Source organism: Taeniopygia guttata, chromosome 8, assembly GCF_048771995.1.
Source record: "Taeniopygia guttata chromosome 8, bTaeGut7.mat, whole genome shotgun sequence".
In the NCBI taxonomy this organism is placed as follows: Eukaryota; Metazoa; Chordata; class Aves; order Passeriformes; family Estrildidae; genus Taeniopygia; species Taeniopygia guttata.
The window spans coordinates 7,077,933-7,105,757 of NC_133033.1; the positions used below are offsets into that span (position 1 = coordinate 7,077,933).

A 27,825-nucleotide genomic window follows, 5' to 3' on the forward strand; every position below is an offset into this window, starting at 1 on the left:
CTCTCCCAGTAGGTCCTCATGCTCAAAGTAGTGCCCAGTTTGCCAGTCACCAGATTTCTCACAAGTGTGTGCTCTGGGTTTTTAAGCACCATTAGATGTACATCAGGTACAGGTCCCCAGTGAATTGCTTATAGAACAACTGTAAAAGAGAGATAATTTGAACCAGTTAGCAATGAGGCTAATGAAATGAGGGTTTCAGACCTCTTATCTCTCTTCAGCTGACAGGACAAATGTTGTCCCCTATTTTATTAGTCAGAATAACCTGACTTGGACTGAGGAGAGGAGCAAACTTGTAATATCTGAATGGCCTCATTTTCCATTCAAGGCTGCTCTCAGGCAAACTAACTCAGCTCAGTGATTTTGATGAACCAAACTTTTATTTTCTCCTTTAATATAGCATAACATATTATTTACTACACATATAACTCTCTTCAACTGCTGTGAATAAAAATTCCCCTGGAATGGTTTTCACAGTTTAAAGCACCTGGTTGAAGGATTTGGGTTTAAAATGCCAAATTTAAAAACTAAGATAAAACTCTCCCAATTGGGATGTATAGAGTGAAATGCTGCCTTGGCTCCAGTAGCCTCAATTTGGCTTTTTTATTTACAATTCTGGAGACACCACCCATTGATTAAGCACGAATTACAGTAGATAGTGTATAAAGGCAGAGTGACCCTGGGAGTGGCTGTAGGTAGTTCCAGAGCTGCCCTGGTAGTCCTTAGGAATTTTTATAGCAGTTGCAGCCTGATTGTACCTTGGTCCACAAGTTTGGTGCCTCAAGATACTCCGCTGCAGGAATTAATGATGATTTTAGCACATTTCATAGGAAAGCACAACGATGTTACTTCAGAAACAAATGAGAAAGTGCTGTGTCTGTTTGGAAAGTCAGATTATTCCTTTTACCTTCAGAAAAGCCCACGCTCATTTGTGCCATTTGACTTCTCCAGACAGTGCTGTCATGGGCTGTAATTAAATAGGCAGGTTTGGGGAGAATAAAGATTGGGATGCTCTGAATCATTTGTTGAAGTGAATATGACAAGCAGTGGTCTGGTTTGGAAAAAAAAATAATTTGGAGCAATAGGAAAAACAAACTCACTGCCATGGATTGTGAAAAGAAACAGACTCTAACTGAAATTAGATGAAGAGCTTGAAATTAGATGAGACCAAAATAGCTGGGCATGTAAATTTATATATTTGTCCATACATAATAGATTCTAATTTAACTTTTTGATGCAATTTTTATCATGTTGCCTTGACTTATATACAGAAATTAAGAGACATTACACAGTACGTGGGGGTCGGCATGGTATTTTCAACAATCCTCCTAGTTTAAATGTGAAAACACAGAGTTATTTCCCCTTCCTTCCTGCCTGTTCCTATTGCAGAAAAGTCTGTGGCTGTAGTGGTGCTGTCACACCCTGAGCAGAGCTTGGAGGGCTGGAGTCAGTCCCTCTTTCAGTGAAAAATTCTCATGTTTCAGAAATTTTCCCAACATTTTAATAATCCTAGGTATTTGGGGTTTTTTTAAATCTTCTCCTAGAATTCCCTTTTTTTTTCAAACCAGTAATACCTTTGAACCCAAGCCAGTCTTCATCCCACCAGTATCCTGGCTATTGTGGCATGATGAGAGTTTATTAAACTTAGTGTTAGTTGACATGGAGAGAATAGAAAACTGCTACTAGCTGGTAGCTAAGCTGCTTAGGTCAGACATAAATTTTGGAACTTAAAGTCCCAATTTGAATAAATATTTATTTAGGTATAGCAAAAGAATGTTTGGGAGAAGCTATCTGTGGGTTCAGAGCTCAATTTCCAGGTCCAGATGGGGACCAGAGTAGGGACAAGGACCCCTGAATTTGTGTCTCCTTTATGATGTAATCACAGGCTCCTACAATTGCATGTTTAGTTTAAAGATTGCCTATGTTGGGGATTAATCTGTCCTGTTATCTAAACCACCCCATAAACAATGGCTGGTCAGTCAATATCCCATTACTGGTATAGGTAGATATGCTTTGTTTCTAATTAAACATTCATTGAACACTGTTGCTTCTCTCCCCCTGCTCCCCAACAAATGGTGAACTTTCAAAGTTCATAATTGCTTTCAGAAATGCTGCCCCTTTCCGTGGTAAAACTTTAAGACAGGAATAACAGCTAAAGAATGGCAAGGCAGTGCCTAGAGGGATGTGTGCCATGGATAGATTTTGGTTGTTAATGGCACTGTGTGGGGTCTGTGCAGTTTTTCCTGCCCCTGTTTACTCTATTTTTCAAAATAAATACATCTTAAATAGAAGAGTTTATTGGCTCCTGCTGCTTGCCATGTACTTTAAAACATAATCCGTTGTTTGTGGCATTACAATAATCTCTATAGGCATTAAGTAATTGATGTCACAAGCACAGGATTATAACCACAGCTCTGCAATTTACATAGTAATACAAGAGACTGTGAAAAACCTGCGTGGCAGTGTTTCACCAAAACAAACCCCTTAGAGTGCTGAGTTAAATTGTGGAATGAGTAGATCCTGAACCCTTGCTATGTAAGTACATTTAAAACATGCACAAACCACCTTTTTTTTAGTGCAGCTAAAAAAATCTTGATCCCAATCTGGATGTGGGGCCAGACCATGGACAATGGGCCTCTTCTCTTCCTTTATTTCTTGCAGGCCCAGAGCTTTTGGAAAAGAGCAGAACAAAGGTATTGGCAATATCATTCTTTCTTTTCCCTCAGTCAAGAGGCTTTCTGCTCTCATAGCTTTTATTGGCAAAGTTAAGAACCAGTTCATTCCAAAGCAGTTCCTTCCTTTTGCCTTACTTTCCAGAGATGAGATTGCCTGAACAACTTTTTGTTGTGATTGTTAATATTACAGTGAAAAAAGCTACCTTTTTTTGGATTCCTAGTAGCTCACTATGAATCTGGTTACTACTTTATGAGAGCTGAATATGTAAATAAGGCAGCCTATAGATGAAGCACGAGTAGATGTCACTCAAGAGTAAGTGGAAAGAAACCATGAATTTGTGGGGCCCATAAATCTGAGAGTGGCTCCCATGGCTTGGGCAATGATCTACAGCTTTTGGTAGCAACCTGCTCACCAAGGGGCTGCAACCTCCTACTGCCATAGGTTTTACTGACTGTGTGCTAAAAAATGGCTTTTCCACTTTTATTAACCTTTGTTGTATTAATGTTCATTTTGTACAGCTTTGGAGCACAACAGGGCTGTAAGAACATTACGTGTGGATCTTCTGTTCCTGAGCCAAATAGTTCAAGGGGGAGGGAGAAGTCTCAGCTACTTGTTTGGCAGTGCTTTGGGAAAGTAGGAAGGTACCATGCATCACTGGGTTCGGGAAAGGAATAGGCAAGTGTCAGATATTAAGTAGGAGAGTATGTGCACTGGACGAATGACTAAAGTAACTTAAAGGTTTGGCACTGTCTTTCATTATTTGGGCTTGTGTTTGATTCTAAACCAGAATCGAGTTACCACATATTGCAGCGATCAAATACCTGCAGAGGTCAGTGTCAAAATGGTTTAAAATGCTCATTATAGCTCTTAGCGTGAGCAATAACATATCCCAAACCACTTTATAAATGTTCTTCCACACCTATATTATCAATAATTGATTCCACAGGGTAGGCTACAGCAGATGCAATTTGCTAAAATCCCAGTCAAGTGTCAACAAGCTGACTGGTTCATTTTATCATTACACCAGGAAACTTTAGCAGCTAGTCATAAAGGAAGTACAAAATGTGAGATCTTGTTTCATTATGTGAACAAAAGTCTGTGATTTTTGGATGGAAAGAAAAGATTATCGCTCAGAATCACATGGGGGGAAAAGACATCTTTAAATAATTGAATTATCCATTTTTATAGGATTTGAATTAATACTTTTTTAGTATCATTACTTAAATCAAGAGTCTCTCTTTGGAGGTAACTCTTGCACTCTGAAGGGAAGGAGGTACAAGTAGTGAAACTTGCATTTGAGGAGCTAGGAACCAGGCAGATATGAATGCTCACTTTTTTCCTCAAAACCTTTCTTCATCTAAGCCTTCCTTAAAATATTTATCCAGATGTTGCTCAACCCTGCATATTTCTTAACCTGTCCAACAGCAGGTGGCAGCAAGGAAGGATGGGATGCATCCTCCTTAATCTCCCCCTCCTGCACATTTTCCCTCCAGTGCAAACCATGGTGGGGCCTGTGGGCAATCTTTTTGTGCCACCCAACTGTGCCAAGCTGCACATTTGGGATCTCTTTGATCCTTTTCTGAACTCCTGGGTTCCTTCATGCCATAATGTGAAAGGACAGATTTCCAAAGCATTGACGTTACAGAGTGTGGCAGTCATAAAGACCACAGAAATGTGAAATGCACCCTTCAGTACATCCTCAGCTTTATTTGTGATAATATACACTGGTTTCAATTATTCTTGTGTCAACACAGTTTACAGAAAAGAAACACTAGTTTTGAAGTCAAAAAGAAAAGGTGCTATTAGTGACAACTTGTGGCAAAGTTTCCAGGAAAATAAATAACATTGTGTAATTCATTTCAATCTTAAACCCTGTGCACAGTAAATTGAAGGTGGTGAGGGACAGACACATGTTCAAAACACACTCAAATTAGGGGGAAGAAATCAATAGCATAGACCAGGCTGGGTAAAATACATTTTGGAAGATAAAGTCCTTTGTCCTTCGGAAGACAAAGTGAGTCCCAGAGAGTCAATTCCAGCTTCCTGCCAGGAGCTGATAGTGAGTGGGCAGCCTGGTTTTGGGTTCACAGCTGCAGCAAAAACTGCCCACAGAGTGAAGGCAGAGAAAGGCACAAAGCCAACATGAGCTTTCTAGAGGTGAAGTTTCTGGACTGAAGCTCCAGCTCTGGGCTTAGGAATTTTATCAGGAGACTCAGAGCAAGGCAGGAATAGATGGCCTTGATGTTTAGAAAAACCTTTGCTGGCTCCTGGGATGTGGATGGCTGGGAAGCTGAAGGAGCTTCCAGCATCATGTGTGGAGTAGATCCCTGAGTAGCTGCTGCCAGCTCCATCCCCACTTACCCACACTGCTGGGTGTAGGGGCCCTGGAGATGATGTGCTGGGACAGAAGGCAGGAATAAGGATATTTTTTGGATCATGGCTGAAGGAGAAGTAGGAAGATGACTTTATAATTGCTTTTTTATCACTCTTTCTGACTATATTGACTTAATACTTGACACAGCTTTGGCTGGCAAGGAAGGCCCAGATACATTCAGAATTAGATATGACGAGGCTCATTCTTACATGAGAAGAAAATCATCGGTTGCTACAGAAACAGCTCCATATCAGTCTCGTGGGGCATCTTTGCATCTGGCTTTTTTTCCCTTCTCTTTTGCTAATCTGTAGATAAGAGTCAAAGCAAGTGCAGCACATCCCACATCTATATAAAAGGTTGGAGGAACTCTGCAGAGAGCAAAGTGTGAAAGAACATCTCATAGATAAACTAAACTTAAATGAATGAGTTAATTTACACTCCCCCTGCAATTTTTTCCCTAGTTTTGCAACTCTTGCTAAGTTAATTGAGGTGAAAATTAAATGACACCAGTCAGCAAATATTTTAAAGACCTCCAAAACCAAGGAAGGGAAAGGAGGTTCTTAGAAAAGGAGTTACTAAGAAACAGGGAAAAATCTGAGGGATGAGTTAGAATCTGTGTTGAGAAAATTGCATCTTGCAATGGAATAACAATCCAGACTCACTTTCAGGCAAGTTGTTTGCCTTGATCAATTCAGGAATTAGTTAAAAGTAAGTGTATATTATGAGTGAACAGGGACCATTCTGCACACTGCAGACCAGCTCACCAACAACGTTCTTCAACTGGTTTCCTAAAACGTAATGAATTCTTGATGCTTAGTAGATTAATATTTATTGAGTGAATCAATGCTTAATTTATTAAAAAATTGCCTTCCTTGTATTTTAATATGATTTATTACTCATCAGTGCTTATTGCATTAATTAAGGATTGTGTTAATTTTGTGGAAGTGAACACGATCTGCTGCAGGTTTGCTCTGGGCCCTGGTGCGCTGCGCCTCTGGGTAGTGCCAGGGATGGAAACTGCTCCAGGTGGGAAGGGAATGAATCACCAGTGGCCTCTTCCTGCCCTTGGGATCTCAAACAGCCAGCAGAGTGGAAAAGAGGATGCTGCCCCTTAAGGGCAGGACAGGATTACAGCAGCAGTGATATAGTGATGATGCAGGGAATATTTCTGTTTGCCTCATAAATTATGGCTGATGCTGTGGGGATCATTTTTGTGTCTCTCGTGGAATGCCCTTTTGTCAACCTGGGTGAAATCCAGCCTTAGAGACATGGGAAGCTGTCACCACTTTTTGACCAGGGAACTCATCACATTTCAGTGCTCAGATTGTAAGAAATTCTTGGGACAGTGGGTTGCCTGAAAATTGGGATGGTCCCAAACATCTCAGCAGGGGCAGGTGTTTGAGAAGTGGAAAATTCCTAAAGGCAGAACAAAAAAAGCCAGACATCTTGTGAGCAGAGTCTTTCAAGAAATCTGTCAAAACAGGGAGAGGGTGATCATGCTGGAGGGGGGCCACAGCTGCAATTTGCATCTTTCAACACTAAAGAAAGAAGCAAATACATAAAGCCCCACAGCCACAATTCTTCTGATGAAATTATTTTATTAATGGGTGTGACATTTGTAATGTCTCTCTCTTTAAATTCAAAGACTGCTGTTTTTATAGCTGCTCATAAGTGAGTCTGTCTGGGTTTTTGGTTTTTTTTTAAATCCATCTAGTTACTAGGCTGCTTGCATCCAGCTGAGCCCTGGAAACGGCAGAGATCCTGAGATCTGAGAGCAGGCAGGAATTTCCAGAAAGTGATTGTGTCCATAATTAGGGCATTTTTGCATGTTTAAATGCATGATTCTGGAATGCACTTTGCTGTTTGCTTCTCTCCAGGGCTGGGGTGAGTGTACACAAACTTCCCTTGACGAGCTAAATTGGAGAAACCTCTCAAGGTCCAGTGAAGGTCAGAGCTGAGAATTTTTCCCTCCCTCTGTCACCAGGCAGGCAAGAACCACCGAGCTCCAGCCTGGAGCACTTGGGTGGAGCCAGTGCCAAGAACCTGGTGGCATTTCAAATCCCTTGCAGCAGTTAGGTGTTAGATGCAAAAGATCAGTGCTGCTCCACTTGAAGTCAGAGAAATAACTTCAGCTTAAAGTTCAACATATACACAAAGATTTCCTGGATCTGGAGTTAATTTGTTTTTTCCAAGGTCAGCTTGAAGGCAGTATTCAAACTGGAAAAAAATACAAACTGAACATTTGACTTATAATAATTTCATTTTATTTCCCATTTGTTTGACCTGTCCTATATGCTTTTGTTTTCCTGACGCATCAAGCTAAGCTATTTTGGTTTTTCATTTAAGTTTATTTTTACCCCATCTAACAGACTCAAGTCAGGACTGGGGGCCAGTTGGGCTGCGTGCCTTTCTGTTCCATATCTTTACATTTTCCAACTTTCTTTGATGCAGGATATTTATATTCCACCTTTTTTTCCTGGTGGAGAGGACTTCACGGAGTATAGGCTTCAGATATATATTTTCTGCTCTAGCTGTTCATTATATATACAGCATTTAGAGTTCCAGTTGTGCTGAGAAATGTAAGCAAAGCTTTTGGCCCAGTGGGGGCTAAGCTCTGGCATTTCACAGCTTTGTACATATGAATCAGGATTAAGGTGCAGGATCTATATAAAATTTAGCTCATTAGGAGATGTTTTGTCTCACATTTCCCACTGGGAATTGGGTCCTGTGCTCACACACGGGATTTCTTACTCTGCTTTGCTGCCCCCAGAAAAGGAAGAGGTAAGCAGGTGACACAAGACGGCAGCAGCAGGGTTTTCTGCTCCCTTTTACCCTGGCACACCTGGAAAAAGGTTTGGCATATGCTGGCCCCAGTATTTTAAATGAAAACAAATGTGCTGGAGCACACTGCTAAGGTCATGCTTGGAATGACTTAGCAGAGTTAAGAGAACAAGGAGTGCCTCTGGAAAAAGACAGAAAGGAATTTTCTCTCAAATACATTTTGTGTTGTGCCAGAGGTAAGGAACTGAAGGCCAAGAAGGTTTCAGAAAATGTGGTTATTTCCAGCCTGACACCCCACTTGTCTTTCCAGCAGGCCAAAGTTGCTGTTGTGCCCAGCACAGCTCAAGTGTATTCAGGGGATGACCAAATGTGTCCATGCACTTCAACCAGTGAAGCTTTACCACAGAGAAATGAAGAGTTTGGAAAGGAGTTTCATCAGTCATGATTTCCAAGGAAGAGGATTCAGGGTAGGGAATACCAAGTCAATGTTTCCTCCTCAAGGACTTTTCAGCTGTCACATAGGGAATACAGTGAGTGCAGTGATGAGAATTAGATTGGAAGATCAATAGGGCTGACAATAAATGAAAGTAACACAGACATTATTGAGCAAATTAGGAGAGAGAAATTAAAGTGGACAGTATAATCTTCAATACCTGCTAGACACACTGATGTTGGGCAAAGTTAGGAAGAAGACAGTAAGTTGGAAAGTGCTGTGATGAAGGGGCAGTAACAGTCTGTCCATGAGATAGGGAAAGCCCTGCTTGTGAGAGAAAGCTCTCAGCCCACAGAAAAGTGGAAAACTATTATAATGGTCTAGGAGCACCTGGATTTAAGTGGCAAGCTACAGAGAGACAGTGGTGGAGAGATCACCTAAGACTGGGAACATGGAGTAGGCAACAGTGCTGGCTGTATGTTATGGGAAAAAGGAACCTCAGATTCACCCCACCATCACAAAGGCTTTGGTGGGATTTTTGGCTTGTTCCAGTCCAAATACTTTCCTAACTTTCTCATAGTACGGGTTTGTTCACCCTGTGAGGGTTTGCAGCCATTCCAGAAACCAGTCCTCTGTGTAAACTTGATTATTTGCCATAATAACTGCCTGCATTTTGCTGTCTGAACACACATCCAGTGATGATCAAATCTAGCAAGCTTTTGGGATGAGGGATATCCGGTGGCAACAAGATCCATGGGCTGACTGTGCTCAGCATGTAAAGAAGCTCTCCTTTTATCAGTCCTGAGTTTGTCTAGATCCTCTTGCATGTCTTTGAAAGGTTCACCCCAAGGCGATATGATTGTGTTTGATCACATACAGGCATTGAGTCAATGATTGATATGAATAAAGAATTTAGAGTTGCTTGTCCTGGTTCCATGTCTTCTTCCCTGTGGAATCAAAAATCACTTTTATAAATATATCGGTCCACCTGTGCTTCCAGCTATCCATTTCAAGTGTATGTTCCAAAAAAAAAAAAAAAAGTGAAACTTTATAAGCGCAAATAAAAACACATTAAAAGGACTGAGGAAGGGGTTTTTTCTCCCTCATAAAGTACATGTGGATCCCTTCCAAAAGAGTTACTGTGAGCTATGTAACTTGTAATTAATCCTGCTGTAAATGTCAGAACACTTACTTTGTAGGTCTAAGCTGACCCACTTAAATTAGTCGCCTTTTAACAATTCCTTTATAATTTGTTTTTCAGCAAAAACGGCGGCTTGACCTCCTGACAATAACCAGCCCCGGTAAGTGAGTTCTGCTGCGCCGCTCTCTTCTCTTTTCTTAAAGAGATGGTTGTCTAAATGTGTTTTTTCCCCCGTCTCTGACATGCAAAATGAAAAACACTGTTCCCCAGAAAATCTTTCACCTAATAACAAGTGACAGCTATATTGTGCTCAGCAAAGCCCCGGGCAGTTATCCGTTCACAGAGCTGCCTCCTCAGACCTTTACTCTATGAATTGGAGTGCTGATATTTCCTTTAGCCTCCTGGGGTTACAGTTAGTGGTATATCTGCAGGGCAGATGCCCTCAAATTCACAAAGTGTGTTCGAGTATCACAGAAATGCAAGCTTGACTTTCCTTGGTGGCAAATGGGAGCAGTTTGGGGAGTCAGGAAATGGTGGCACTCTACGTGTGTGGAAGGAGACACAAGGTCCAGGCTCAGGGCTGAGAACCCCAAAGTGGGTCAGGAAATATTTAGGTGGGATTAAAATGCCTTAACCTATCTGCTTTTGTCATTTACCTGTCAAGGAGAGAAACCAAAATTTGTTCTTATTGGGAAAGTGTGGGGCTCTGGCAAGAGTGAGCTTTGAAGGTCTCAGTACCATGGTGGAAATGCAGGTTGGCTCAGTTGTGCTCCTCTGTGATCTCAGCCCTTAAGGCTGGGTGGCTTTTAATTTATTCCTATTTGCCAGGCTCGCTTTCTTTCCATTAGCTACAGAAGTTTGCTGCCCACCAGCTTCAGATGAAGCCCTGCTCAAACAGTGCCACATTTTGGTTAACTTTGTTCATTTTTCAGATGCGTGTATGAATTATGCTTTCAGGTGGGCTTTAACTGGGACTAATGAATTCTGGCCTTAACTGGTAATAATGTGCTAGCAGAGTGAACAGGTGTTATGGGAAGTGAACAAAATGTGACACACATTTTCTTGGATAACAATTTTGCATCAATAATTGTTCTGACACTCTAAATGTAGATATAATCTGTGACATGGTTTCTCCTTCACTAACCTTGTTAAAATAATAAGAATTAAAATAAGGAGGAGGAACACTTTGTTGGGACAGATGTTTGAGGCTATTGGCAATTGCATCACATTTCTGCATGTTCACTTTTCACGCAGTTTGCAATTATGTTAATGTATGCTCAGGGCACTTGCTGATAAAAGCAACAATACAGTGTGATACAGCTATTGTCACTATTCTAACTGTAACTTCAAGGACAAACATGGCACATTTTTCATTTTCCATATCTTCAGCATTCCCTGTTTCTAGAGGAAAAAGAAAAAAATAAAAAATATCTCTGAAGGTCTTAATCATAGCACACACTCAGATCTTGGATAAGGGCACCGAAGTCCAGGGGTGCTTTTTCAATAAGAGAAAATAGGGTTGGGGACCAGAATGACTTAATGTGAGACTTTTCTGTAAAACTAACTTATGATACCTTTCCCATTATTTCTGATGCAGTATTCACTGTAAAAGGGTTGATTGGGTTGAGTTTGTGCATAGATGTGATCAGTTAGTAGCTGATCAGATCTCTGTTTAATAAAGTAATCTACTAAATGAACACATCAGTTATTTAGAAGGATCTTCAATAATTGTGTAGGTAGGCATACTGCACTAAAAGTGAGGGGGAAGCTTCCTGTAACACAAACCTTTTCTGAAATGCAGGTTTTACCCTTTGATATTTAACCAGAAATCTACCATAACTGGATACATAGGGCGAAAAAATAGTACTTGTTCATGATTACATAATAAAGTGCCTGTAGTTTTACCTTCAGTAGAGGTTCAAAAGAAGCTTGGTGCTGGATCAGGCTACACTTACCAAAGAGCCTAAAGCTGAGATTTTTCAAAGGGGTTGAAAAATTTAGGCACTCAATTCCTAGTAGGATTGGAAAATGTCAGCCTGTGGATTAAAGGGTCTAGTTTCAGCCCTACAAATACAAAAATAAAATAAAATAAATCATAGCCTTGGGGCTTTTATCTGTCTTTGGAGACTGCTACTTTAAAATATTTAATTCTTTGAGTCCTAGTTCTAAGATCTGACATTGACAGTCTGCTTTTACAAAGTCGTTATATCAGTTATGATGGCTGAGATCAGCCATAATCACTGTCAACCCTTAATTTACTGATTCAAATGAGAAGCTGAGCTGTTTAGTTGCACCTGCCAATCCTCTGGGGCTTGTTTCTGTTCTCCACCTTGCCGCAGGCAGGCAGCCTTTGCTTTTGGCAGAGGTCACACAGCTTTAGTTTGAGTTGTGAAAGTCCTCTGTGTTCCACAAGGGGTGTCGGCCACCAAAACCCTATTGCTTAATTGTAAGAATAGACAAAGGGCTTCAAAAGAAAAGGTGACCTCTGAGATTTGCACTTCTGTCACAATGAATATAATCTCTCTTTCCTGTGTGTGTGTGAAGCTCTTGAACCAGTTTTTCTACCTTTACTCAAGAATAGATGGTGATCACTTGCAGATAGTACAACAGCTCTTCTTCATGTGCTGCTGAAACAATTTCAAAAAACTGATCATCCAATTAATGAGATTAATTGCAAGGTAAAATAATGCCATTAATGGAAGTTAAGTGTTGTTGAGACTCAGGCGCCAAAACATTTAAAGAGAGTTTGTGGGATCACAGCAACCTTAATGTTATCTCATGGCAGTCACACTGCTCCCCATGGCCATGGCTGTTGCATGATGCCCCAGAAACACCCCCAAAAGGGTCAGAATCTGTGCCTGCTTCTTGTTCCCTGAGCCTCACCCCTCTCTGTGCTGGGCTGAACGCACACCAAGAGTGACCCAGCGCTGCCTCTTGCCCTGTTCCACATGGCTTCCACCCCCAAGCAATGTGTGCTTGGCTTCCTGAAACCTGCCTGAACAGGTTCTGTCTGGGCTTAAAAGCACATCTGTATGTTAAACTGAACAGGTATAGACCATTAATCTATACCCTGGACTGAGAGAAGTCTGGGCAAAAGTGAAAAAAATAAAAGAAACTGGAAGAAATACAGGTGGCTGGAGCTGCAGCTCCAACTACATGGTTTGAATGCAACATGCAGGGCTCACCTCTTCCAGCACCCTAATAAAGCAGGTATGGAAAGCTTCACACTGTGCCCCAAACTGGAGGAAGTATTTGCTTTGCTGTGGATCTCCAGAAACAGCCAGACACAAATGATGCATAAGCTGGAAGCAAGCCAGACTCCCTCGTGCTCAAATATATTCCTTTGAAGTAACTGACACCCCTGGAAAATGTGGAGGGGAGTTTGCTGCTCTGCCTTGCTGCTGAGTAGCTGGAGGAATGTTAAGTTAAATTTATCAATGCTCTCACCACACTCCTTTCTTCTTGCCCCTTGACATGTGAGGTACAATTAGAGTGCTGCTGTACAGTTCAGGGTGCCCGAGTCAGAGCTGGTGTGCGCAGTGGGGTGGGGGAAGGATGTTAAAAATTCATTAGGAGCTGGCAGGGACATGCTGGCAGGGAGTGGGACATAATGAGATTTGAGTTTTGGTAATTTAAATTTTCTTTAAACCCAGCTTTACCTCTGAATTGGATCCAAGATATTTCCTTAACACTATTCTAGTTGTCTTTGAGGTTTAGGACCAAAGCTTGAGGTAGTTTAATTTGGCCTTGTTATACAAAGTAGATGAAGATCTGCCCTTCATTTCTCTGTGATCATGTTCTAGTAGCACTTTGAACACGCACATACAATCACATCACATTTTGTGGTAACCACTCTATAGCTGCAAATAAGATACCCCTGTTTCCATAGCTTTTCCATGGAGACACAGCTTTTTGCATCTCCTGTGTTTATGATAATAACACAGCTTTCCAATTTCTCTTCTCAGTAAGGTAAGTTCCTCTCACACTGAAGTATTTTTTAATTATTGATACCATAAATGGAAGTGTGTTGGAAACTATTGGCTTTGAAAATAGCTAACATGTGATATTATCCAAGAACCATCAGGAAAATTCTTTTGAAATTCTCTTTGATTCAGCCATCCTCAGGGCTTTATCCTTCTCTACCAGTCTCTCTACTGCCAATTTAAAATAACATTCTCTTGAAATCAGTGCAATGTCAGGAGAAATTCATCAGCACCGTAGGTGCATGTTTCCCAGATGTATATAAACCTACTACATTTGGCAGCAGTAAATTGATTGCATTTAAAAAACCTGGGATAGTTGAATATTCCATAGTGTCCAGCTTGGCTACAGCACAGAATATAAAGTAATTTTTTTAAGTTTCTTTCAGCTCTGTTTTAGATGAAAAAAATGTAAGTGCTGACTCTGTAATTCCTGGCTTTTGATTTACTCAGATTTTCCTAATGTGTAAACATCAGAGCTTTACAGGTAGGAACAGAGTAAAATAATCCTAATCTCTATTAAGATTTGTTTAGAAATGTTAATGGTTTGTACATGCTTCCTCCTAGCATTCAAGATCTTACACTTTTAAACAGGGAAAAAGCTTGATTTTAAAAGTATTTATCAGTCTGATCTATGTGGTGAAATATTCTCCCCCCTTTAATATCATCAGTGCTGCATGCTCTAAAAATGTCTCCATTTCATTAATTTGTGATATACTGCTACCCTGAATTCTTTTAAGGTGGCTTTAGCTTCTGCCATACATATTTTACTGCTTTAAATTATAGATATAGGACTGTTGCCTAGTTAATTTCCTCTGGTTAGGAAAATATATTTCTGCTCTCCTGGCATTGCATAAAGTGATATGTGGGATTTGCTATATTTTTTAGCTGATTAAGTTTTGCATTTCTACATATTACTGTTTATGAGACCTCAAGTAAAAGTGCGTAAAGGAAGGAGAAGTTTTATAGTATATTTCAAAGTTTCATTTAACTATAAATTCCACCACTAAGCCCTGCTACAAGACTTTTCCATTACCTTCCTGGATAGTCTGGCTATCAACTTCTTTCTAATTGAAGCATGAAAATAATATGAACTCAAAGTCATGAAGCTATAAGACAGGTATTAGTAAAAATGATACCAACTAATAAAATGTGACAGAAAGTTGTTTGCTGCTAAAACTTGGGGACATTTTTTTTTTTTTTGCAAGTCCTTATTAATTAATAGCACATTGATTTTGGTCTAAGTATGTGTCAAAGGATGGCACTGAAGATTCTAAACAGCCTAACATAACCACTGCTCATGTTAGTGAAGCTTCAGATGCTCTTTTACTTGCAAAGCTAGTGGAGAAAAGAAATTGCATAGAATTCCAGTAATAATTAAGTCTTTTAATGCTCAGTGAATTATTTCCCATATCACTGGGTATTAATCCACCCATTTGCCCACAGTAATATGAGATAACTGGGGGAGTCAGAATCTCTGCTCAGCAAGGCAATAGACCCCAAATGGTTTCTCTGAACCCACACTACAAGAATTTCACTACCATAAAAATAATATACAACTGCTAAAATCTCTGCTCAAAGTGAAATTCTCATGTTGTCTGTCTTAGCTGAACCATAAAGCTACAGGAAGAAGTTTGTTCCAGACTTGATGAAACTTTAGCAAGATAATGGTACTAACAGAGAGCAGAAGGAAAACGTGGACTCTTTTTCCTTTTTTTTTTTTTTTTTTTTTTTTTTTTGTGCCATTAGGTTGGCTTCAGCTGTCTTGAGGCTAATTAGGAAATTTTACTATATCCAATTTCTCATCTTTACAGTTTCTGAAGAGCTGTAAGAATTTCCATTTGCTGTGATAAGGAGAAATAATATTGTTGCTTGTAATTACTCATTCATGCAGATCAGTACCTTCCTAATTCTCAGTTACACCTCTGCATTTGCCAGAATAATAATTGCAGAGATCCTCCTACTCCACTGTCTCTTCCCTTCCCTCACACCACGTCCCAAGAGAACAAGTCCTCCCTGATCTTTCTGCCTGTCCCCTGACCTATTTCCATCCCTGTCCCCAAACATCATGCACATCCATCTCAAATACCCAATTTTGACTTCTACCAAAATGAAACTTTTTTGATTCAATAATGAAACCAGAACTTTATCCTCATTTGGTTGTAGAATGTTTACTTTTAGTAAGGCTGTTTCATCCCCACCTTTGCATTTAAAAAAGTGACCTTTTTTTTGGATACATGTAGAAGAAGTGATATTTGCAAAGTCAAAATAAGACTGCAGAGAAGATATTCTAAAGGCTAATCCAATACTTTTAAAGAAAAATATCAAGCTTTACCACAATTCCTTATTATTATTCCGGGTCACCATGGTGTTTCCATGCTCCTTGGCATGTCCCTTTAATTGGTTCCTTACATGGGAAGGTCCGGCACAGTTGCATTGAAAGCTGACATTTCTAACTAACTGACCTTTTCAGGCCCAGTGACACTCCTATAATGATTATCCTCTAGCATTGTTTGGACACAATACCACATACTTCACAGCACATAAAGAATATGTTCTTTGAGAACTATTCAAAATGCCCAATCTCAAGTTAGCAAAATGAGAAAATTGGGTGCAAACATTCATCAGAGTGTTATTGTGCAGGTATCGATTTGAATGCCCTTTCATTTCTCTGGGAAAAAGTGTTGTATTATAGAGCTCCAAATTAACTTCTGTTCTGTTTTTTTCCCCCAGTAAGTATAAAAAGGTCAAATTCATTCATAAGGCTGAATAGATTTGCAGGATATAAGCAATAAGATAGCAATCAACCTTCAAATAACCTTTAAAGAGACAGTACCTTTTCTTAGGAACAGTAATTGATCTGCTCATTAAGTCACTGGGTACTCTTTGGGGCTCACCTGGGCAAAAATGCGTAAGACCTGTGACGAAAGGATGTCAGCTACAGCAAAACAAGAACAAATCCTCACATGGAAATCTAAGTATTTTACAGGTTTTGAGGGGTGTAAAGCTGATGAGAGGATTGATATTGCAACATGAGTTCCTTGATTTTACTGTTGTAAGGGTGATGTAGAAAAGACCTCAAAGTGTGAATTTGGTATTTGTGAAGACAACAATCAGAGCATGTTCATACCTGCCTGAAATCTGAATACATGTTCAATTTGCCTTTTGGATTTAGTGGCCAGTGTGGGAGGGTGACCACTGCCTCTGGTCAGTCCATGTACAGGGGGTGCACATATGGGGCCCTGTGCTACACATGGGATGTGGCCAGGCATTGTTCCTCTGTTAAATTCAGTCAAATTGTCAAATGAAGGCTTTCCATGCACCATGAGGGCTTTGGGGACGTGTGTGGGGGTTCATCATCTCTGCCTGCACAGACATAAAACCCATGTCCAGGTTGTTGCAGCACTGACTCCCTGGCTGCTGCCTCCTGTCTCCTCCAGTCCTGGGCTGTGGCTCTGCAGGAGCTGCTGAAGGACTGCTGGAAGTCTCTTCAAGGGAACAGTACCTAGCCAAAGACTAGCTCAAAGTGCCAGGATTGCCAATTTCAGATAGCAATCAGAAGATTAGTGTTCTGACCATGCCCATATTTCATTTCTGCATGTAAATCCACATTATGTTTTTAGTGTTATTTTTACAGTAAGTTGTCTTGGTTCTTATCTTTGATCAGAATTTTCAGAAGCAGCAAGTATCCCAGGTGATGAGGATTTTTATGCTGTAAATGTGTACACATAATGCTTTCTGTTTTACTTCACAATGTGCAGAATGAGCAACTCACTCATTTAGAGGGACTGAAAATCAGCAAGTCTGTGCACAGGTGTATTGTGATCCTCTTCTTGTGTAAGCTCGGGGAAAACTTAAAATAGAAACTTTTTCTCTCCTAAACCCTTATTTCTTCAGTATCAGATGAAAAACATTCTTTGTTTTTAATGAAATTTTAATTCTCAAGGTCACCTGTCACTCTTCACTTAGGCACATTTCTCCTTGCTGAGCGACCTGAACAAGACTAAGTGGAAATAATTGTATTAAATATCTAGAAGGCAGCAGAGGATTATATTGACACTACAAAATAGAACACAGTGCAGAAATGCATGAGCCAGCAGAGCCCTGAGGAGCAGAGCTGTGCTGCAGCCTCACCAGTGTGGGGACAGCTGCCTCCAAGCCCTGTTACTTGGGTGCTATGTCAGAGACAAGTAAGCCCCCAGTCCTTTTTTCAGTGGCTTTAGGGTGCTATTATTCAAGTGCTGCTGAATTGCACCAGGGCTTTTTTGGGGTTTTTTGGTTGTTTTTTTTTTTTTTTTACCTAGCCAGGCACATACAGCAACTGTGTTCAATTTCTATTTTAGCAGCATCCATGTACCCCAGTGCACAGGGGTGTCATCCTGCTGGATGCAGTGACACCAAGCTGCTCCTGAATAATTGGCAATTTAAGTAGACAAAGCTCAGGGCAGTGGATGGGAAACATGAAAAGAGAATGTCAAAAATAAAACGTTCTTTTCACAGAATTGTGTCCCTTTGCTCCCCCTTTCCTCCAATCTCTGATGTAACAGCAAATGGCAAAAACAGTGGTGATTATACAGCAACAACGAGTGGGATTGAGGAAGAGGGGAGCAGGAACTGCATAAAGCACTTTTCCTAAGCTCATTTGTTTCTAAGGATTGCCAGTGGGCTCATTTCTTTTGTATGCAGAACACTTCTGTTAAAGCAGTCAGTCAAGGTCACAGGGAAACCCACAAGAAAGGATAACCCAGAGCCCTTATTATTATTTTGAGCTTGTAACAAAGGAATTTTTAGTAGAGATTTGAATGGGGAAGGTGTGCTGGTTCTGTGAATTCAGGCTGTAGGTGCAGCATAAGCCATGGTGGAAAAAGAGACTTGTTCATCACACAGCTCAGTGCAGCTTTGGAGGGAGTCATTTGAGCTGCTGCTAAGTGAGATAACGTGAGGACTGTTGGGCAGTAGCAGCACTGCAGTGTCCTTAGGAAGCAGTTAAAGAAGGTGAAATACTGTCTGGGCACCACGCTCTGCTCCTGAGGTTGCACAAGACCCTGCTGTGAGTGCCAGGACACAGAGTGCTGCCAGAGGAGCCAGGCAGAGGAGGGGAAGGGGCACAAGGCAGAGGGGATAAGCGGGGAGGCAACATAAACCAGAGTCACATTTCTGGGCCATATGAATCAAAATGAAAATAACTGTTCTCAAAATACCTGGGAGATAGCAGGAGATTATGTTATTCGTGATGCTTTATTTTATTACCTGCCCTGTTACACAGCTGCATCCCTTGTCCTTATCCTCTGGGGACTACTGAAGGGATGGAGGGAAGGAGGGAGGAAGAGAGGAAGAGAGGAAGAGAGGAAGGGAGGAAGGGAGGAAGGGAGGAAGGGAGGAAGGGAGGAAGGGAGGAAGGGAGGAAGGGAGGAAGGGAGGAAGGGAGGAAGGGAGGAAGGGAGGAAGGGAGGAAGGGAGGAAGGGAGGAAGGGAGGAAGGAAGGAAGGAAGGAAGGAAGGAAGGAAGGAAGGAAGGAAGGAAGGAAGGAAGGAAGGAAGGAAGGAAGGAAGGAAGGAAGGAAGGAAGGAAGGAAGGAAGGAAGGAAGGAAGGAAGGAAGGAAGGAAGGAAGGAAGGAAGGAAGGAAGGAAGGAAGGAAGGAAGGAAGGAAGGAAGGAAGGAAGGAAGGAAGGAGCAAAATCCTGTTGTGCTGCTGCCTATCCCCTGTGCTGAACCCACCTTCCTTGCAGGGCCTGTGAGGGTGTAGGGCTGGATGCAAAAAGGAACTCTCACTTAGACCTGCTGCATGTTTGCTTTGGGATCTGATCCAGAGCACTTAAATTGCAGCTGACTTGGACCAAACCCTTAATTCTTGTCAAAGGTTGGACAAACTCAGCAGCGAGAGCAACTTCACGCTGATCCTGAGCTGAGCCTCTTCACTCCGGGAGATGGGCTCGAGTTTTGTTATCCAAGCACTCAAATCTCTTTCCATGTACTGGGAAACTTTCCACAATGGTCTCGTTTGGGCTCTGGGCTGGATCCCCAGCAGCAGCTCAGCCAAGCAAGGCGCTCCCACCCCTGGGGGACAGCTCTGCCAGGGCTCTGCTTTTCACACTGGCTGCGTGGCCACTTGTGGCATCCCAAAAACGCCTCTGGAAGCGCCCAGCAGGAGCAGAGCTGGCTGGCAGCAGTGCTGCTGCCCATAAATACAAACCCTGGGGTGTCAGGCTGGCCTGGGAGTGAGCTCTCCCCGAGCCCGGGCTGTGGAGCTCAGTATTAACTGCGGGGTATTGCTCTCTTAAGGCTTCATGTTATAGTTCTGTTTTCTTCACCTTCAACCCCACAATGGATTATGGCCATACTTCCTCCTATAACTAAATGCTCCTCTGTCCTTTGACAAAACAGATTTGTGTCTTTTCATAGCTTTCGGTAGAGGGCTAATAATACATGGGAAAGCTTTACTGCCCACAGGAGACTTTGCCTGGCTGTAATAATAAGAAATGCTGTTGAAAAGTCATGATCAATGTTAATTCAGTTATTTTTCATTTTCTCTTTTTTTCTAATGAAATCTTCTACTTTATGCATTTTATCCAGCGCTACCCTATGAATTGCTTGTTGGAGAGAGAGGTCATTGGTTATAAAAATGAGTTCTTGCTGTTCGTCCTCATACGAAAATAACAGCAATATTTTGAAATGATGAATTTAAGGGAGGGAAAAAACACGGTGGAATCTTGGACGTACAAAAGATGTAAATATTGTTTTCCAGGCTTTATGGTTCCCCGATGCCTTCTCTAATTGCATAGCTAACCCTGAGTTTATTAAGTTATTTTCCAGAGTCAAACTCATTTGTAAACATGTCAGAATAAAAACTAAATTTAAAAAACAAAACCTTTGGATTGGAATTCTGGAGTGATAAACAAACTAATTTAGAATGTATTTGCATGTAATTTACATGTGCCAAAATAGGATTGCATGTGGTTTGTAAATAAAGTTCTTGAATTTATTTAACATTACAGAATAGCACAGAAGAAATTAATAGTAGCTCCAAAAACAAAGGTTAAAATAATAAAAAGATGGCTTCAAATGGCCCATGTTTGAATGTGATTCAATGTGCAGAAACTGGTGAGGAGAGATAAGCACGCAGGGAAAACTGTAAATTCTAGCAGCAACATCTGTAGTAGTTAGAATACCATGTTTTATAGCAATTCCTTACCTCCCCCCACGGACATTGCTATGGCACATAGCATATTTATTATTCACTTTCTGCAAGAGATGTTTGCCTAGCACAGCCTTAAAGATAAAACCTGTTTCCTTTCTTTTAATGTTCACTCACTCAAAGATGATGCGAGCTTCCATTTGAAGCCTCTGGGCCAGTTTGACCTGTAGGCTTTGGCTCAAGATAACAATTTGTAATTATCTGGGTTATTGCAGTGGTGCCAAAGGACCCATCAGCAGGTGAATCCTTTGCTGGGCGCAGTCCCCACCTGTAAAAGACCTGAATCCTTCATGTTTTTCCCACCTGAAATACATCATAGAATCACAGAATGGCTTGCACTGGAAGGGACAGTAAAAATCATCATGTTCCACCCCCTGCCATGTGCACAGAGGATTCCCCTCCCCTAAATCAGTTTCCTGAGGGTCCCATATATGTCAAAAGTCAGGGTGGAGCACATGGTACCACCCCACCTCTGCCTGCTGTTTCCAAAATCTGCAGGCTGGAGGGAAATATCACCTGTGGAGAGCTGGGGCAGAGGGAGTGACAGCAGCCTTGAGACTAAGCAGGTCTGGCTTTGGCTCCTTGGCCTCTGCTCCTGCTGCCAGTGCTGAAATGTGTCTGTACTCTGGGCCCTGGGATTAAAGCAGCTGTGTTTGGAGGGAAGAGGAAATGCTCTCTGGATAGAAAGGGATTGAGTAAATGCAAATGTAAGCACTGAGTTTAATAGTACTGGATTGCATTGCTGGAGTTATGGGGGAAAGAATGCTTTATTTACCACAACAAATACATGTAATGAATGTTTTCAGGCTTGTCTTCAAATGTCATGGAATATCCCTTCCTATATTCACAGCACAGCAGCCTGGAGCTTAAAAGTGGCAGCAAAGTGGTCCTGCAATCTTTGCTGTAAGAGGGTCTGTAAAGCTGGTCAGTATTCAATCTCACTTTTTCCAGACTTTGCTGAAAATAAGTAGAAATATAAGGATTTCTCTTCTGAATGCTGGGATATTTTTTCTTCACTGGATTAATTTAATATATTTTATTTAATTTTTAGACAAAGGGGAGAAAAAAGAAAGAGTAAGGAAAAGCAGACTTTATGGGATAGGAGGCAGAGCTTTGTGGTGTATTTGTTATTCAGCATTTTGTTTGAGCACCATGGAAGAATATTATCAAGGAAGACCAGATGTCAGGAACCTTTCCATACATTTTTCAGGTCATAATAATACTCCTATTTCAATGTGCAGATAAATGTTGCTAAATATTTTCTTGTACTTATAATTTCATCTCTGTAAGAAATTAATTGTAGCTTGAAGAAAAGGGTATATTTCCCACTTGGCTGTGAGCCATTTTGTATATCTGCTTTAAATGTTAATTATTAATTAGGATATAATCTATTTAAATCTATTTAGCTGTCCATTTCTTCCAAAGAAGGCAGCTGGATGAAACAAGAAACATGCATCATTATGGAGATGATAAATTAGGCTCTTATCCCAGGAGAAGACAGTTCCTCAACACCGAGGTTGAGATATACCAGGGAGGGGAGGAGCCTCCCAGCCTTGTCCACATGGTGCTGGATACAGAAAGTGAGGATACCAAGATGGATTTTATAATTCAATTATTGGTAGTGAGGGACCATCATTCCTATAAGATTCATTCTAACAGAGTTATTGTTGCTGGGGAATGAACTTAGTGGGAGGCTGAGTGTTTTTAAGTTGTATTGGAAAGTGAGGAGCTGGAAGAACAATAGCAGGTGATAAAAAAAAAAAAAGAAAAGAAAATCCAACAAGTAATAAAACTCTTTTGCATGTATCCCAAGTGAGGCAGATCCCTTCCATAAGCATCAGGGAAGCTGCAGCATTTGTATGTCTTACAAAATCCGAATGAATTTGCTATTCTGGGAGAGTGAAGTTGGGACATACATCTTTACAGACATGAATGGCTTCTTGACAGAAAATATGTCATGGCTACCTTAATCAACTGGGTCCTGAAGATGAAATGTGAGGCTGGCAATTGGCACCAATGACCAGCTGTGAAAACAGGAGTTTCTCTCATTTCTTTTAATTATATTCTTGTTCAAATATTTACATATTTTATCTCTTATGTATTGCAAACTTTATATCAACAGAGAAGGAGACATTTTGGATTAAATTTTGTATATTTGTGTGTTTAGGTCTTTATTTGCAAAGTTAAATGCAAAACAGAGCCCTTGTTTATATGAACAGTATCAATATGGACTTATCTGTGGGAACAGTTGAAAAGCTGAGTACTGGATTGCACAGCTCATCAGTGTAGCTTCAAAGCTTTCCCAGCAAACAGCTGAGGGACTTTGGAAATGTGCAGCGTATTCCTGAAACTTTAAACGACACCTGAGGCAGCTCTGTGGGTCACAGATCAGTGCCTGGGAAAGGCAGAATATTTTCTCCTGTGTTTTATCTGTATCCATTGTTCATAGATGATCAGTTCCAGAAAGAAACACCCTGTCCATGCTGGTATTACCTTCAAAAAATTGCCCCACTGGAGCACAGACACACAGCCCAGCTCAGATGCACGTGCAGTTACAAATATGTTTGTGGTACTGACAATAATATGGTTTTACCTCGTTTTTATTTTATTGTAACTGAAGCTGTCGTGTGCTTTTGTGACACAGAGAGACAGACACAACTGAACTTTTGTTCTGCCCAGGACTTGGGCAGGCAGCTCAGGCAGATGGTCCATTTAGGATCCAGAGCCAGAATACTGGCATATTCCTGATTTCCTTCAAATGTGGCTGGCAAGAGTAACATTCAGCTGTGATGGACTTACCTTGGACAAGGAAATCCAGAAAGGCACTCCCTGCTGACGGGATTGCACTTCATGACACAGAAGCTGAAAGCTCCTTAAGATAAAATGGATGCTGTGCCCCAAATTTCTGTGCAGTTGTCTTGACCTGAGGAGTTCTTACCCCTCAGGAGTGGCACCCCAGAGCCTCTGCAAACATCTGCTCAGAGCACAAAAGCAGTCAAAAATGCAGAGTGTTTGATATCAGCAAAACTAAAGAATAAATTAAATGTAACAATGCACAGCTCACAAAATAGGTGGCAGAGGCAGCAGAGGTACTCTGAAAGACAATGAGGATGATCAGCAAAATGACTTCATCTGAAAAGAAATCAAGTAGAACTGTGATTTTTTTTTTCCTGTAGGATCTGCCACTATGGAATGGAGCTTGAACTGAGCTTCTAAAGTTTATGGGTTTTTTTTTGAATAGTTATAGATGCTGCATCCTGTATTTTGAGTCACATGATTGTGGATAAATACAACAATAAATACAAGTTACTACTGGCCCAAAGATCATATCAAGTTTATATTCATTAATGGAGAAGGCTGTACTATGGTGTGTTTGAGATGGACTAAATTCCCACAGCTGTAGAAATTTCTTAGCAAATATTTGAACAGAAAATACTTTTCTGTTCTTTTTTTGTGGGGGGTTTTTGGCTTTTTTTTTTTGTTTGTTTGTTTGTTTGGTTTTTTTTTTTGGTAGGAAAATGCATTAATTGTATATCTCCAAAGCCACATCCATTGACATGAAAGAAAACAAATTTAGCTAAAAAATCCGTTATGGTTCAGTGATACAATGAAGAAAGCATTTAAAATTAATAGCAAATGTTTAGCCTTAATGGGAATAGGGGATATAAATATCTTTCAAGTATAAATAGGAGAAGGGGAAGAAAAGAGTGGGGGAAAAAGACCCAAAAGACATGAAGGAAAACTCCATGTGGGCAAAACAAAACGTTCTAATTTAGTTTATTTTCTGGGATCTCTTTAATTCTAAATAAACTAAAACTCAGGTTTTAGTTCAAAATGATGACTTTCAAAAGGCCAACGTGCCTGGTAAGAGTTTCTTTTAGTTTCTGTCACCTTGGGGTAAAATGCTTTCAAGTCCAGCAATAACAGAGAGGGATTTTGTTGGGGGTAAACATTTTTAAATCAGGAGTACAGGAGTCCTAGAGGAGCTGGGATCACCTCAGACCCAATGCTCTGCTAAATGAGCATGACTTGGAGATGGGGGGTTGCCATTTTATTGTGCAAATGCTCAAAAAGGCAGCTGGTGTGACTCAGGTTAGCACAGACTGATATTTTGACAACAACCCCCAGGAAACTAATTAAAAGACTGATGAAGGTTTAGTTAGCAAAAGTTAAATACTAATGAAAGGTAGTCAGTGTTTCGAGAGAAAAAGGATTTGTCAAACAATTCTTTTTGGCCTTTGAGTATATCACATATATGGTTGATGAAGCTGCATAAACTTTTTAAGGTGTTTGATTTAGTGCCTTACAAACTTTTTAAAATATAGAATGCATCAAACAGGTTAAAGTTCAGTCAACTGACACATCTCACACATCACTCATCATGGGGGAGCCTCACTTGAATGGGGCTCTCTTTAATGGGTTCCTTTCACGGTAGTGGGCCCAATGAGACCTCTGATGATGATTTGTCAGTGATTAAAACATCACTGCTGAGTGGTAAAGAAAGATGTAGAAAGGTTTGTCACACAGTGCAACCTTGATCTCCTAACTGGCTGGATCCTTCACACAACATAATGCATTTCAGCATAGAAAAAATCCCCTAGATTTCTGCTTCTTAAAGCCAGGAATGCAGCCAAAGCCTCTTTGATGGAGCAGTATTGACCAAAAGAATTTGGGATTATGTTTGTCTAGTAATTACATTGGATGAAGCCTGCAAAGGTATATATTCAAACCAATTTTTTGGGTTTTTTTAATTATATACACAGAGACACAGAATGGATCAGAATATCAAAACTGTATCTTTAAATATTTTATACTTCAACACATGTTAATCTGGCTTCCACTTAAAAAGAAAAGGCATTGAAGTATAAGAATTTGAGAAGCCAGTTTAAATTACAAGACTTTAAACTCAGTTTAGGTCATAAAAGTGAGATGGGGAGATGCTGTAATGCACATTTGAAGGTAGGCTCTGAGCCTACTTGCTTTTTAAAAAAGACAATTTCCAAATCACATGTGTAACTTGCCTTTTGTAGAGCAGTCTTTTGTGCACATGCCTGTTTGTGCTACACAAATGGGAGAGCTATAATCCAAAGCTTTAATGGGCATTACATCCCTGGGCACATACAAAATAAGAGGTCAATTTACAACAAGAACATATTTACAGGAAAGAACTGTCAAAAGGTATTTTGTCTATCTCTTACAATCAGGACCAGAATCCCATGGCAACAGGCAAAGGTCTTTTGTACAGCCTGGTATGAAATTTAAAGCAGAATATTTACAGTAATATTAACTGAACTGGGTGGGGCATGAGCTGGACTGGTGTTCTCCAAGGCTGCCTGAAATTATATGGACTTGCTGTGGAGGGATGAAATCATTGCTTGCCTGGGTTTAGAATCAAATAGGTAAATAATTTACAGCTTTGTTTTGCTCAGAATCTCTCTGTGGTGCTCAGACAGTGTCGAAATGGGCAGAGCATCAGAGATGGATTTCTGGGAAGATCTGCCCTTTAGTCAGAGGAAATAAACATCTCCAAGTGCTACCAGGGTGTGATCACAGCCAAGAGTTATGCCAGTGGAGAGCACTAGAGTTAGAAAAGCTACCAAGGAGAAGTGGTAACAGTCAGAGTTTAATAGAACACGTGAAGTTTTAGAATAGAGTCTGTGCAGTTCCAACACAAGAGCAGAGCTCACAGACCAGCTCTCAAACACTCAGTGCATTTTTTTCCTGACTTCAAGGTGACCAATTACACCATGTAAACCAGTTAAAGTACTTCATGCTGTGCTAAGCAAAAAAACAAACAGAAAAAGGCAGTACAGTATAATAATTCATCTGCTGAAGTACTCTGAAGTTAATAGATCTACATGGACAAATGAGATGATGCTTAAAAACTCCCCAAAATGGCTGGATCAGGCATAGCATTGAGCAGTCTACCAAAAATGACATTTCTGCCGTACTTTCCTCCTCTTCCACTTTGAGTGTCCAGTGTGATGCAATACCCCTGGAAATCTTTGGGCTAATTTGTGTTGTCCCAGAAAAGCAAAAGCTGTTGGACGCATGAGGAATAAGGAGTGAATGAAGGAGCACTGCTTCTGAAAAAAAAACCCATATTACTCTTATTTCATATGTGAAGCTCTAACAGTCTCACAAAAGTTAAAAGATCAAACTGGCAGTGGGGAGCTCACATTGCTAAAATAATAACATGGAAGAGAATCACTTGCATGGGGTTGCACGTTACTTTTCCACTTACCTTTCTATTTGGGTGGTTGGAAGTTTGTGTTTCCCCTTAACAAGGCAAAAGAATTTAATGGCTTTATATTGTTTGGAGTGGAATGAGTGCCTGCAGGCTTGCTTGATGAGCAAAGTGACATCCTGAGGAAACGTACAGCAAATTGCAAACAAAATCCTTATTAGTAGTGGCAGTTACCTCCCGGAGTAGGATTGATTTGAAATCCCTGTAAGGATAGTGCTCTCCTCGCTCAGCCAACTTGACAAATAAGAGCATTTCTTCAGAGTTCATATTCAAGTTGTGGTAGAGATAATAGAATTTAACTTTCAGATTCCCAACAATTAAAACAATGTACTGAACATCACTGTGCCTGAGAGATTTATTTTAAAAATTACACACACAGCCCTTTTCAATTCCAAATGCAATAAAAAAGCTGGGTTTTTTTTTCCTGCACATCTTTAATGTTGTTATGAAGAGCAACTCGAATTCAAAAATTGGGGATGCTCCCAAAGAACAAGATCATTCATTGTGGGAATCCATGTTTTTTCTCAGCTCAGAAACCCAGAAAATAATTTTGATCATTCCTCTGACATACTCTGGAACATGACAGGAAGAATGTTGAGATAGTCTGGACTATTTGACAACAGCAATGTGAAGCAGCAGACATGTTATTTTGCAAAGTGTTTTTTTAAAAAAAAAAGTCATATGTGAACAGTGTAATAACAGCCTTGACAGGAATCAAAACAATCTGCAGTATTTGTTTTATTTCCTATCAGCTACTACTTATGTCACCGCAAAAAAAAAAAAGGGAAAAGTACCAAAATGTTCATTCCTCTTTGCCCCATGCAACTGAAATATCTGAAAACATTTACATTGAACATGCAAAGAAATTCTGGACTGGAGACAACTGAGATAAATACTCAGAGTTAATCCCAACTCCTGTTGCTCAAACTGTGTTTAGATTAACAAATTGCATGGACTGACAGAATTGGATTTTTGGAGAGAACATTTGGCACTGAACACA

The 27,825-nt window shown here is 40.5% G+C and overlaps 1 protein-coding gene across 8 annotated transcripts in view; it reads left to right on the forward strand.

Annotated features, from left to right (window-relative positions):
• BEND5 (BEN domain containing 5) overlaps nt 1-27,825 on the forward strand; it is an 878,609-nt gene that overhangs the window by 455,861 nt on the left and 394,923 nt on the right. For all 8 annotated transcript variants that reach the window (XM_072932490.1, XM_030278790.4, XM_072932492.1 and 5 more), the window contains one exon: nt 9,523-9,562. In XM_072932490.1, coding sequence (XP_072788591.1) covers nt 9,523-9,562 — 40 coding nt within the window. The remainder of the gene's footprint in view (nt 1-9,522; nt 9,563-27,825) is intronic.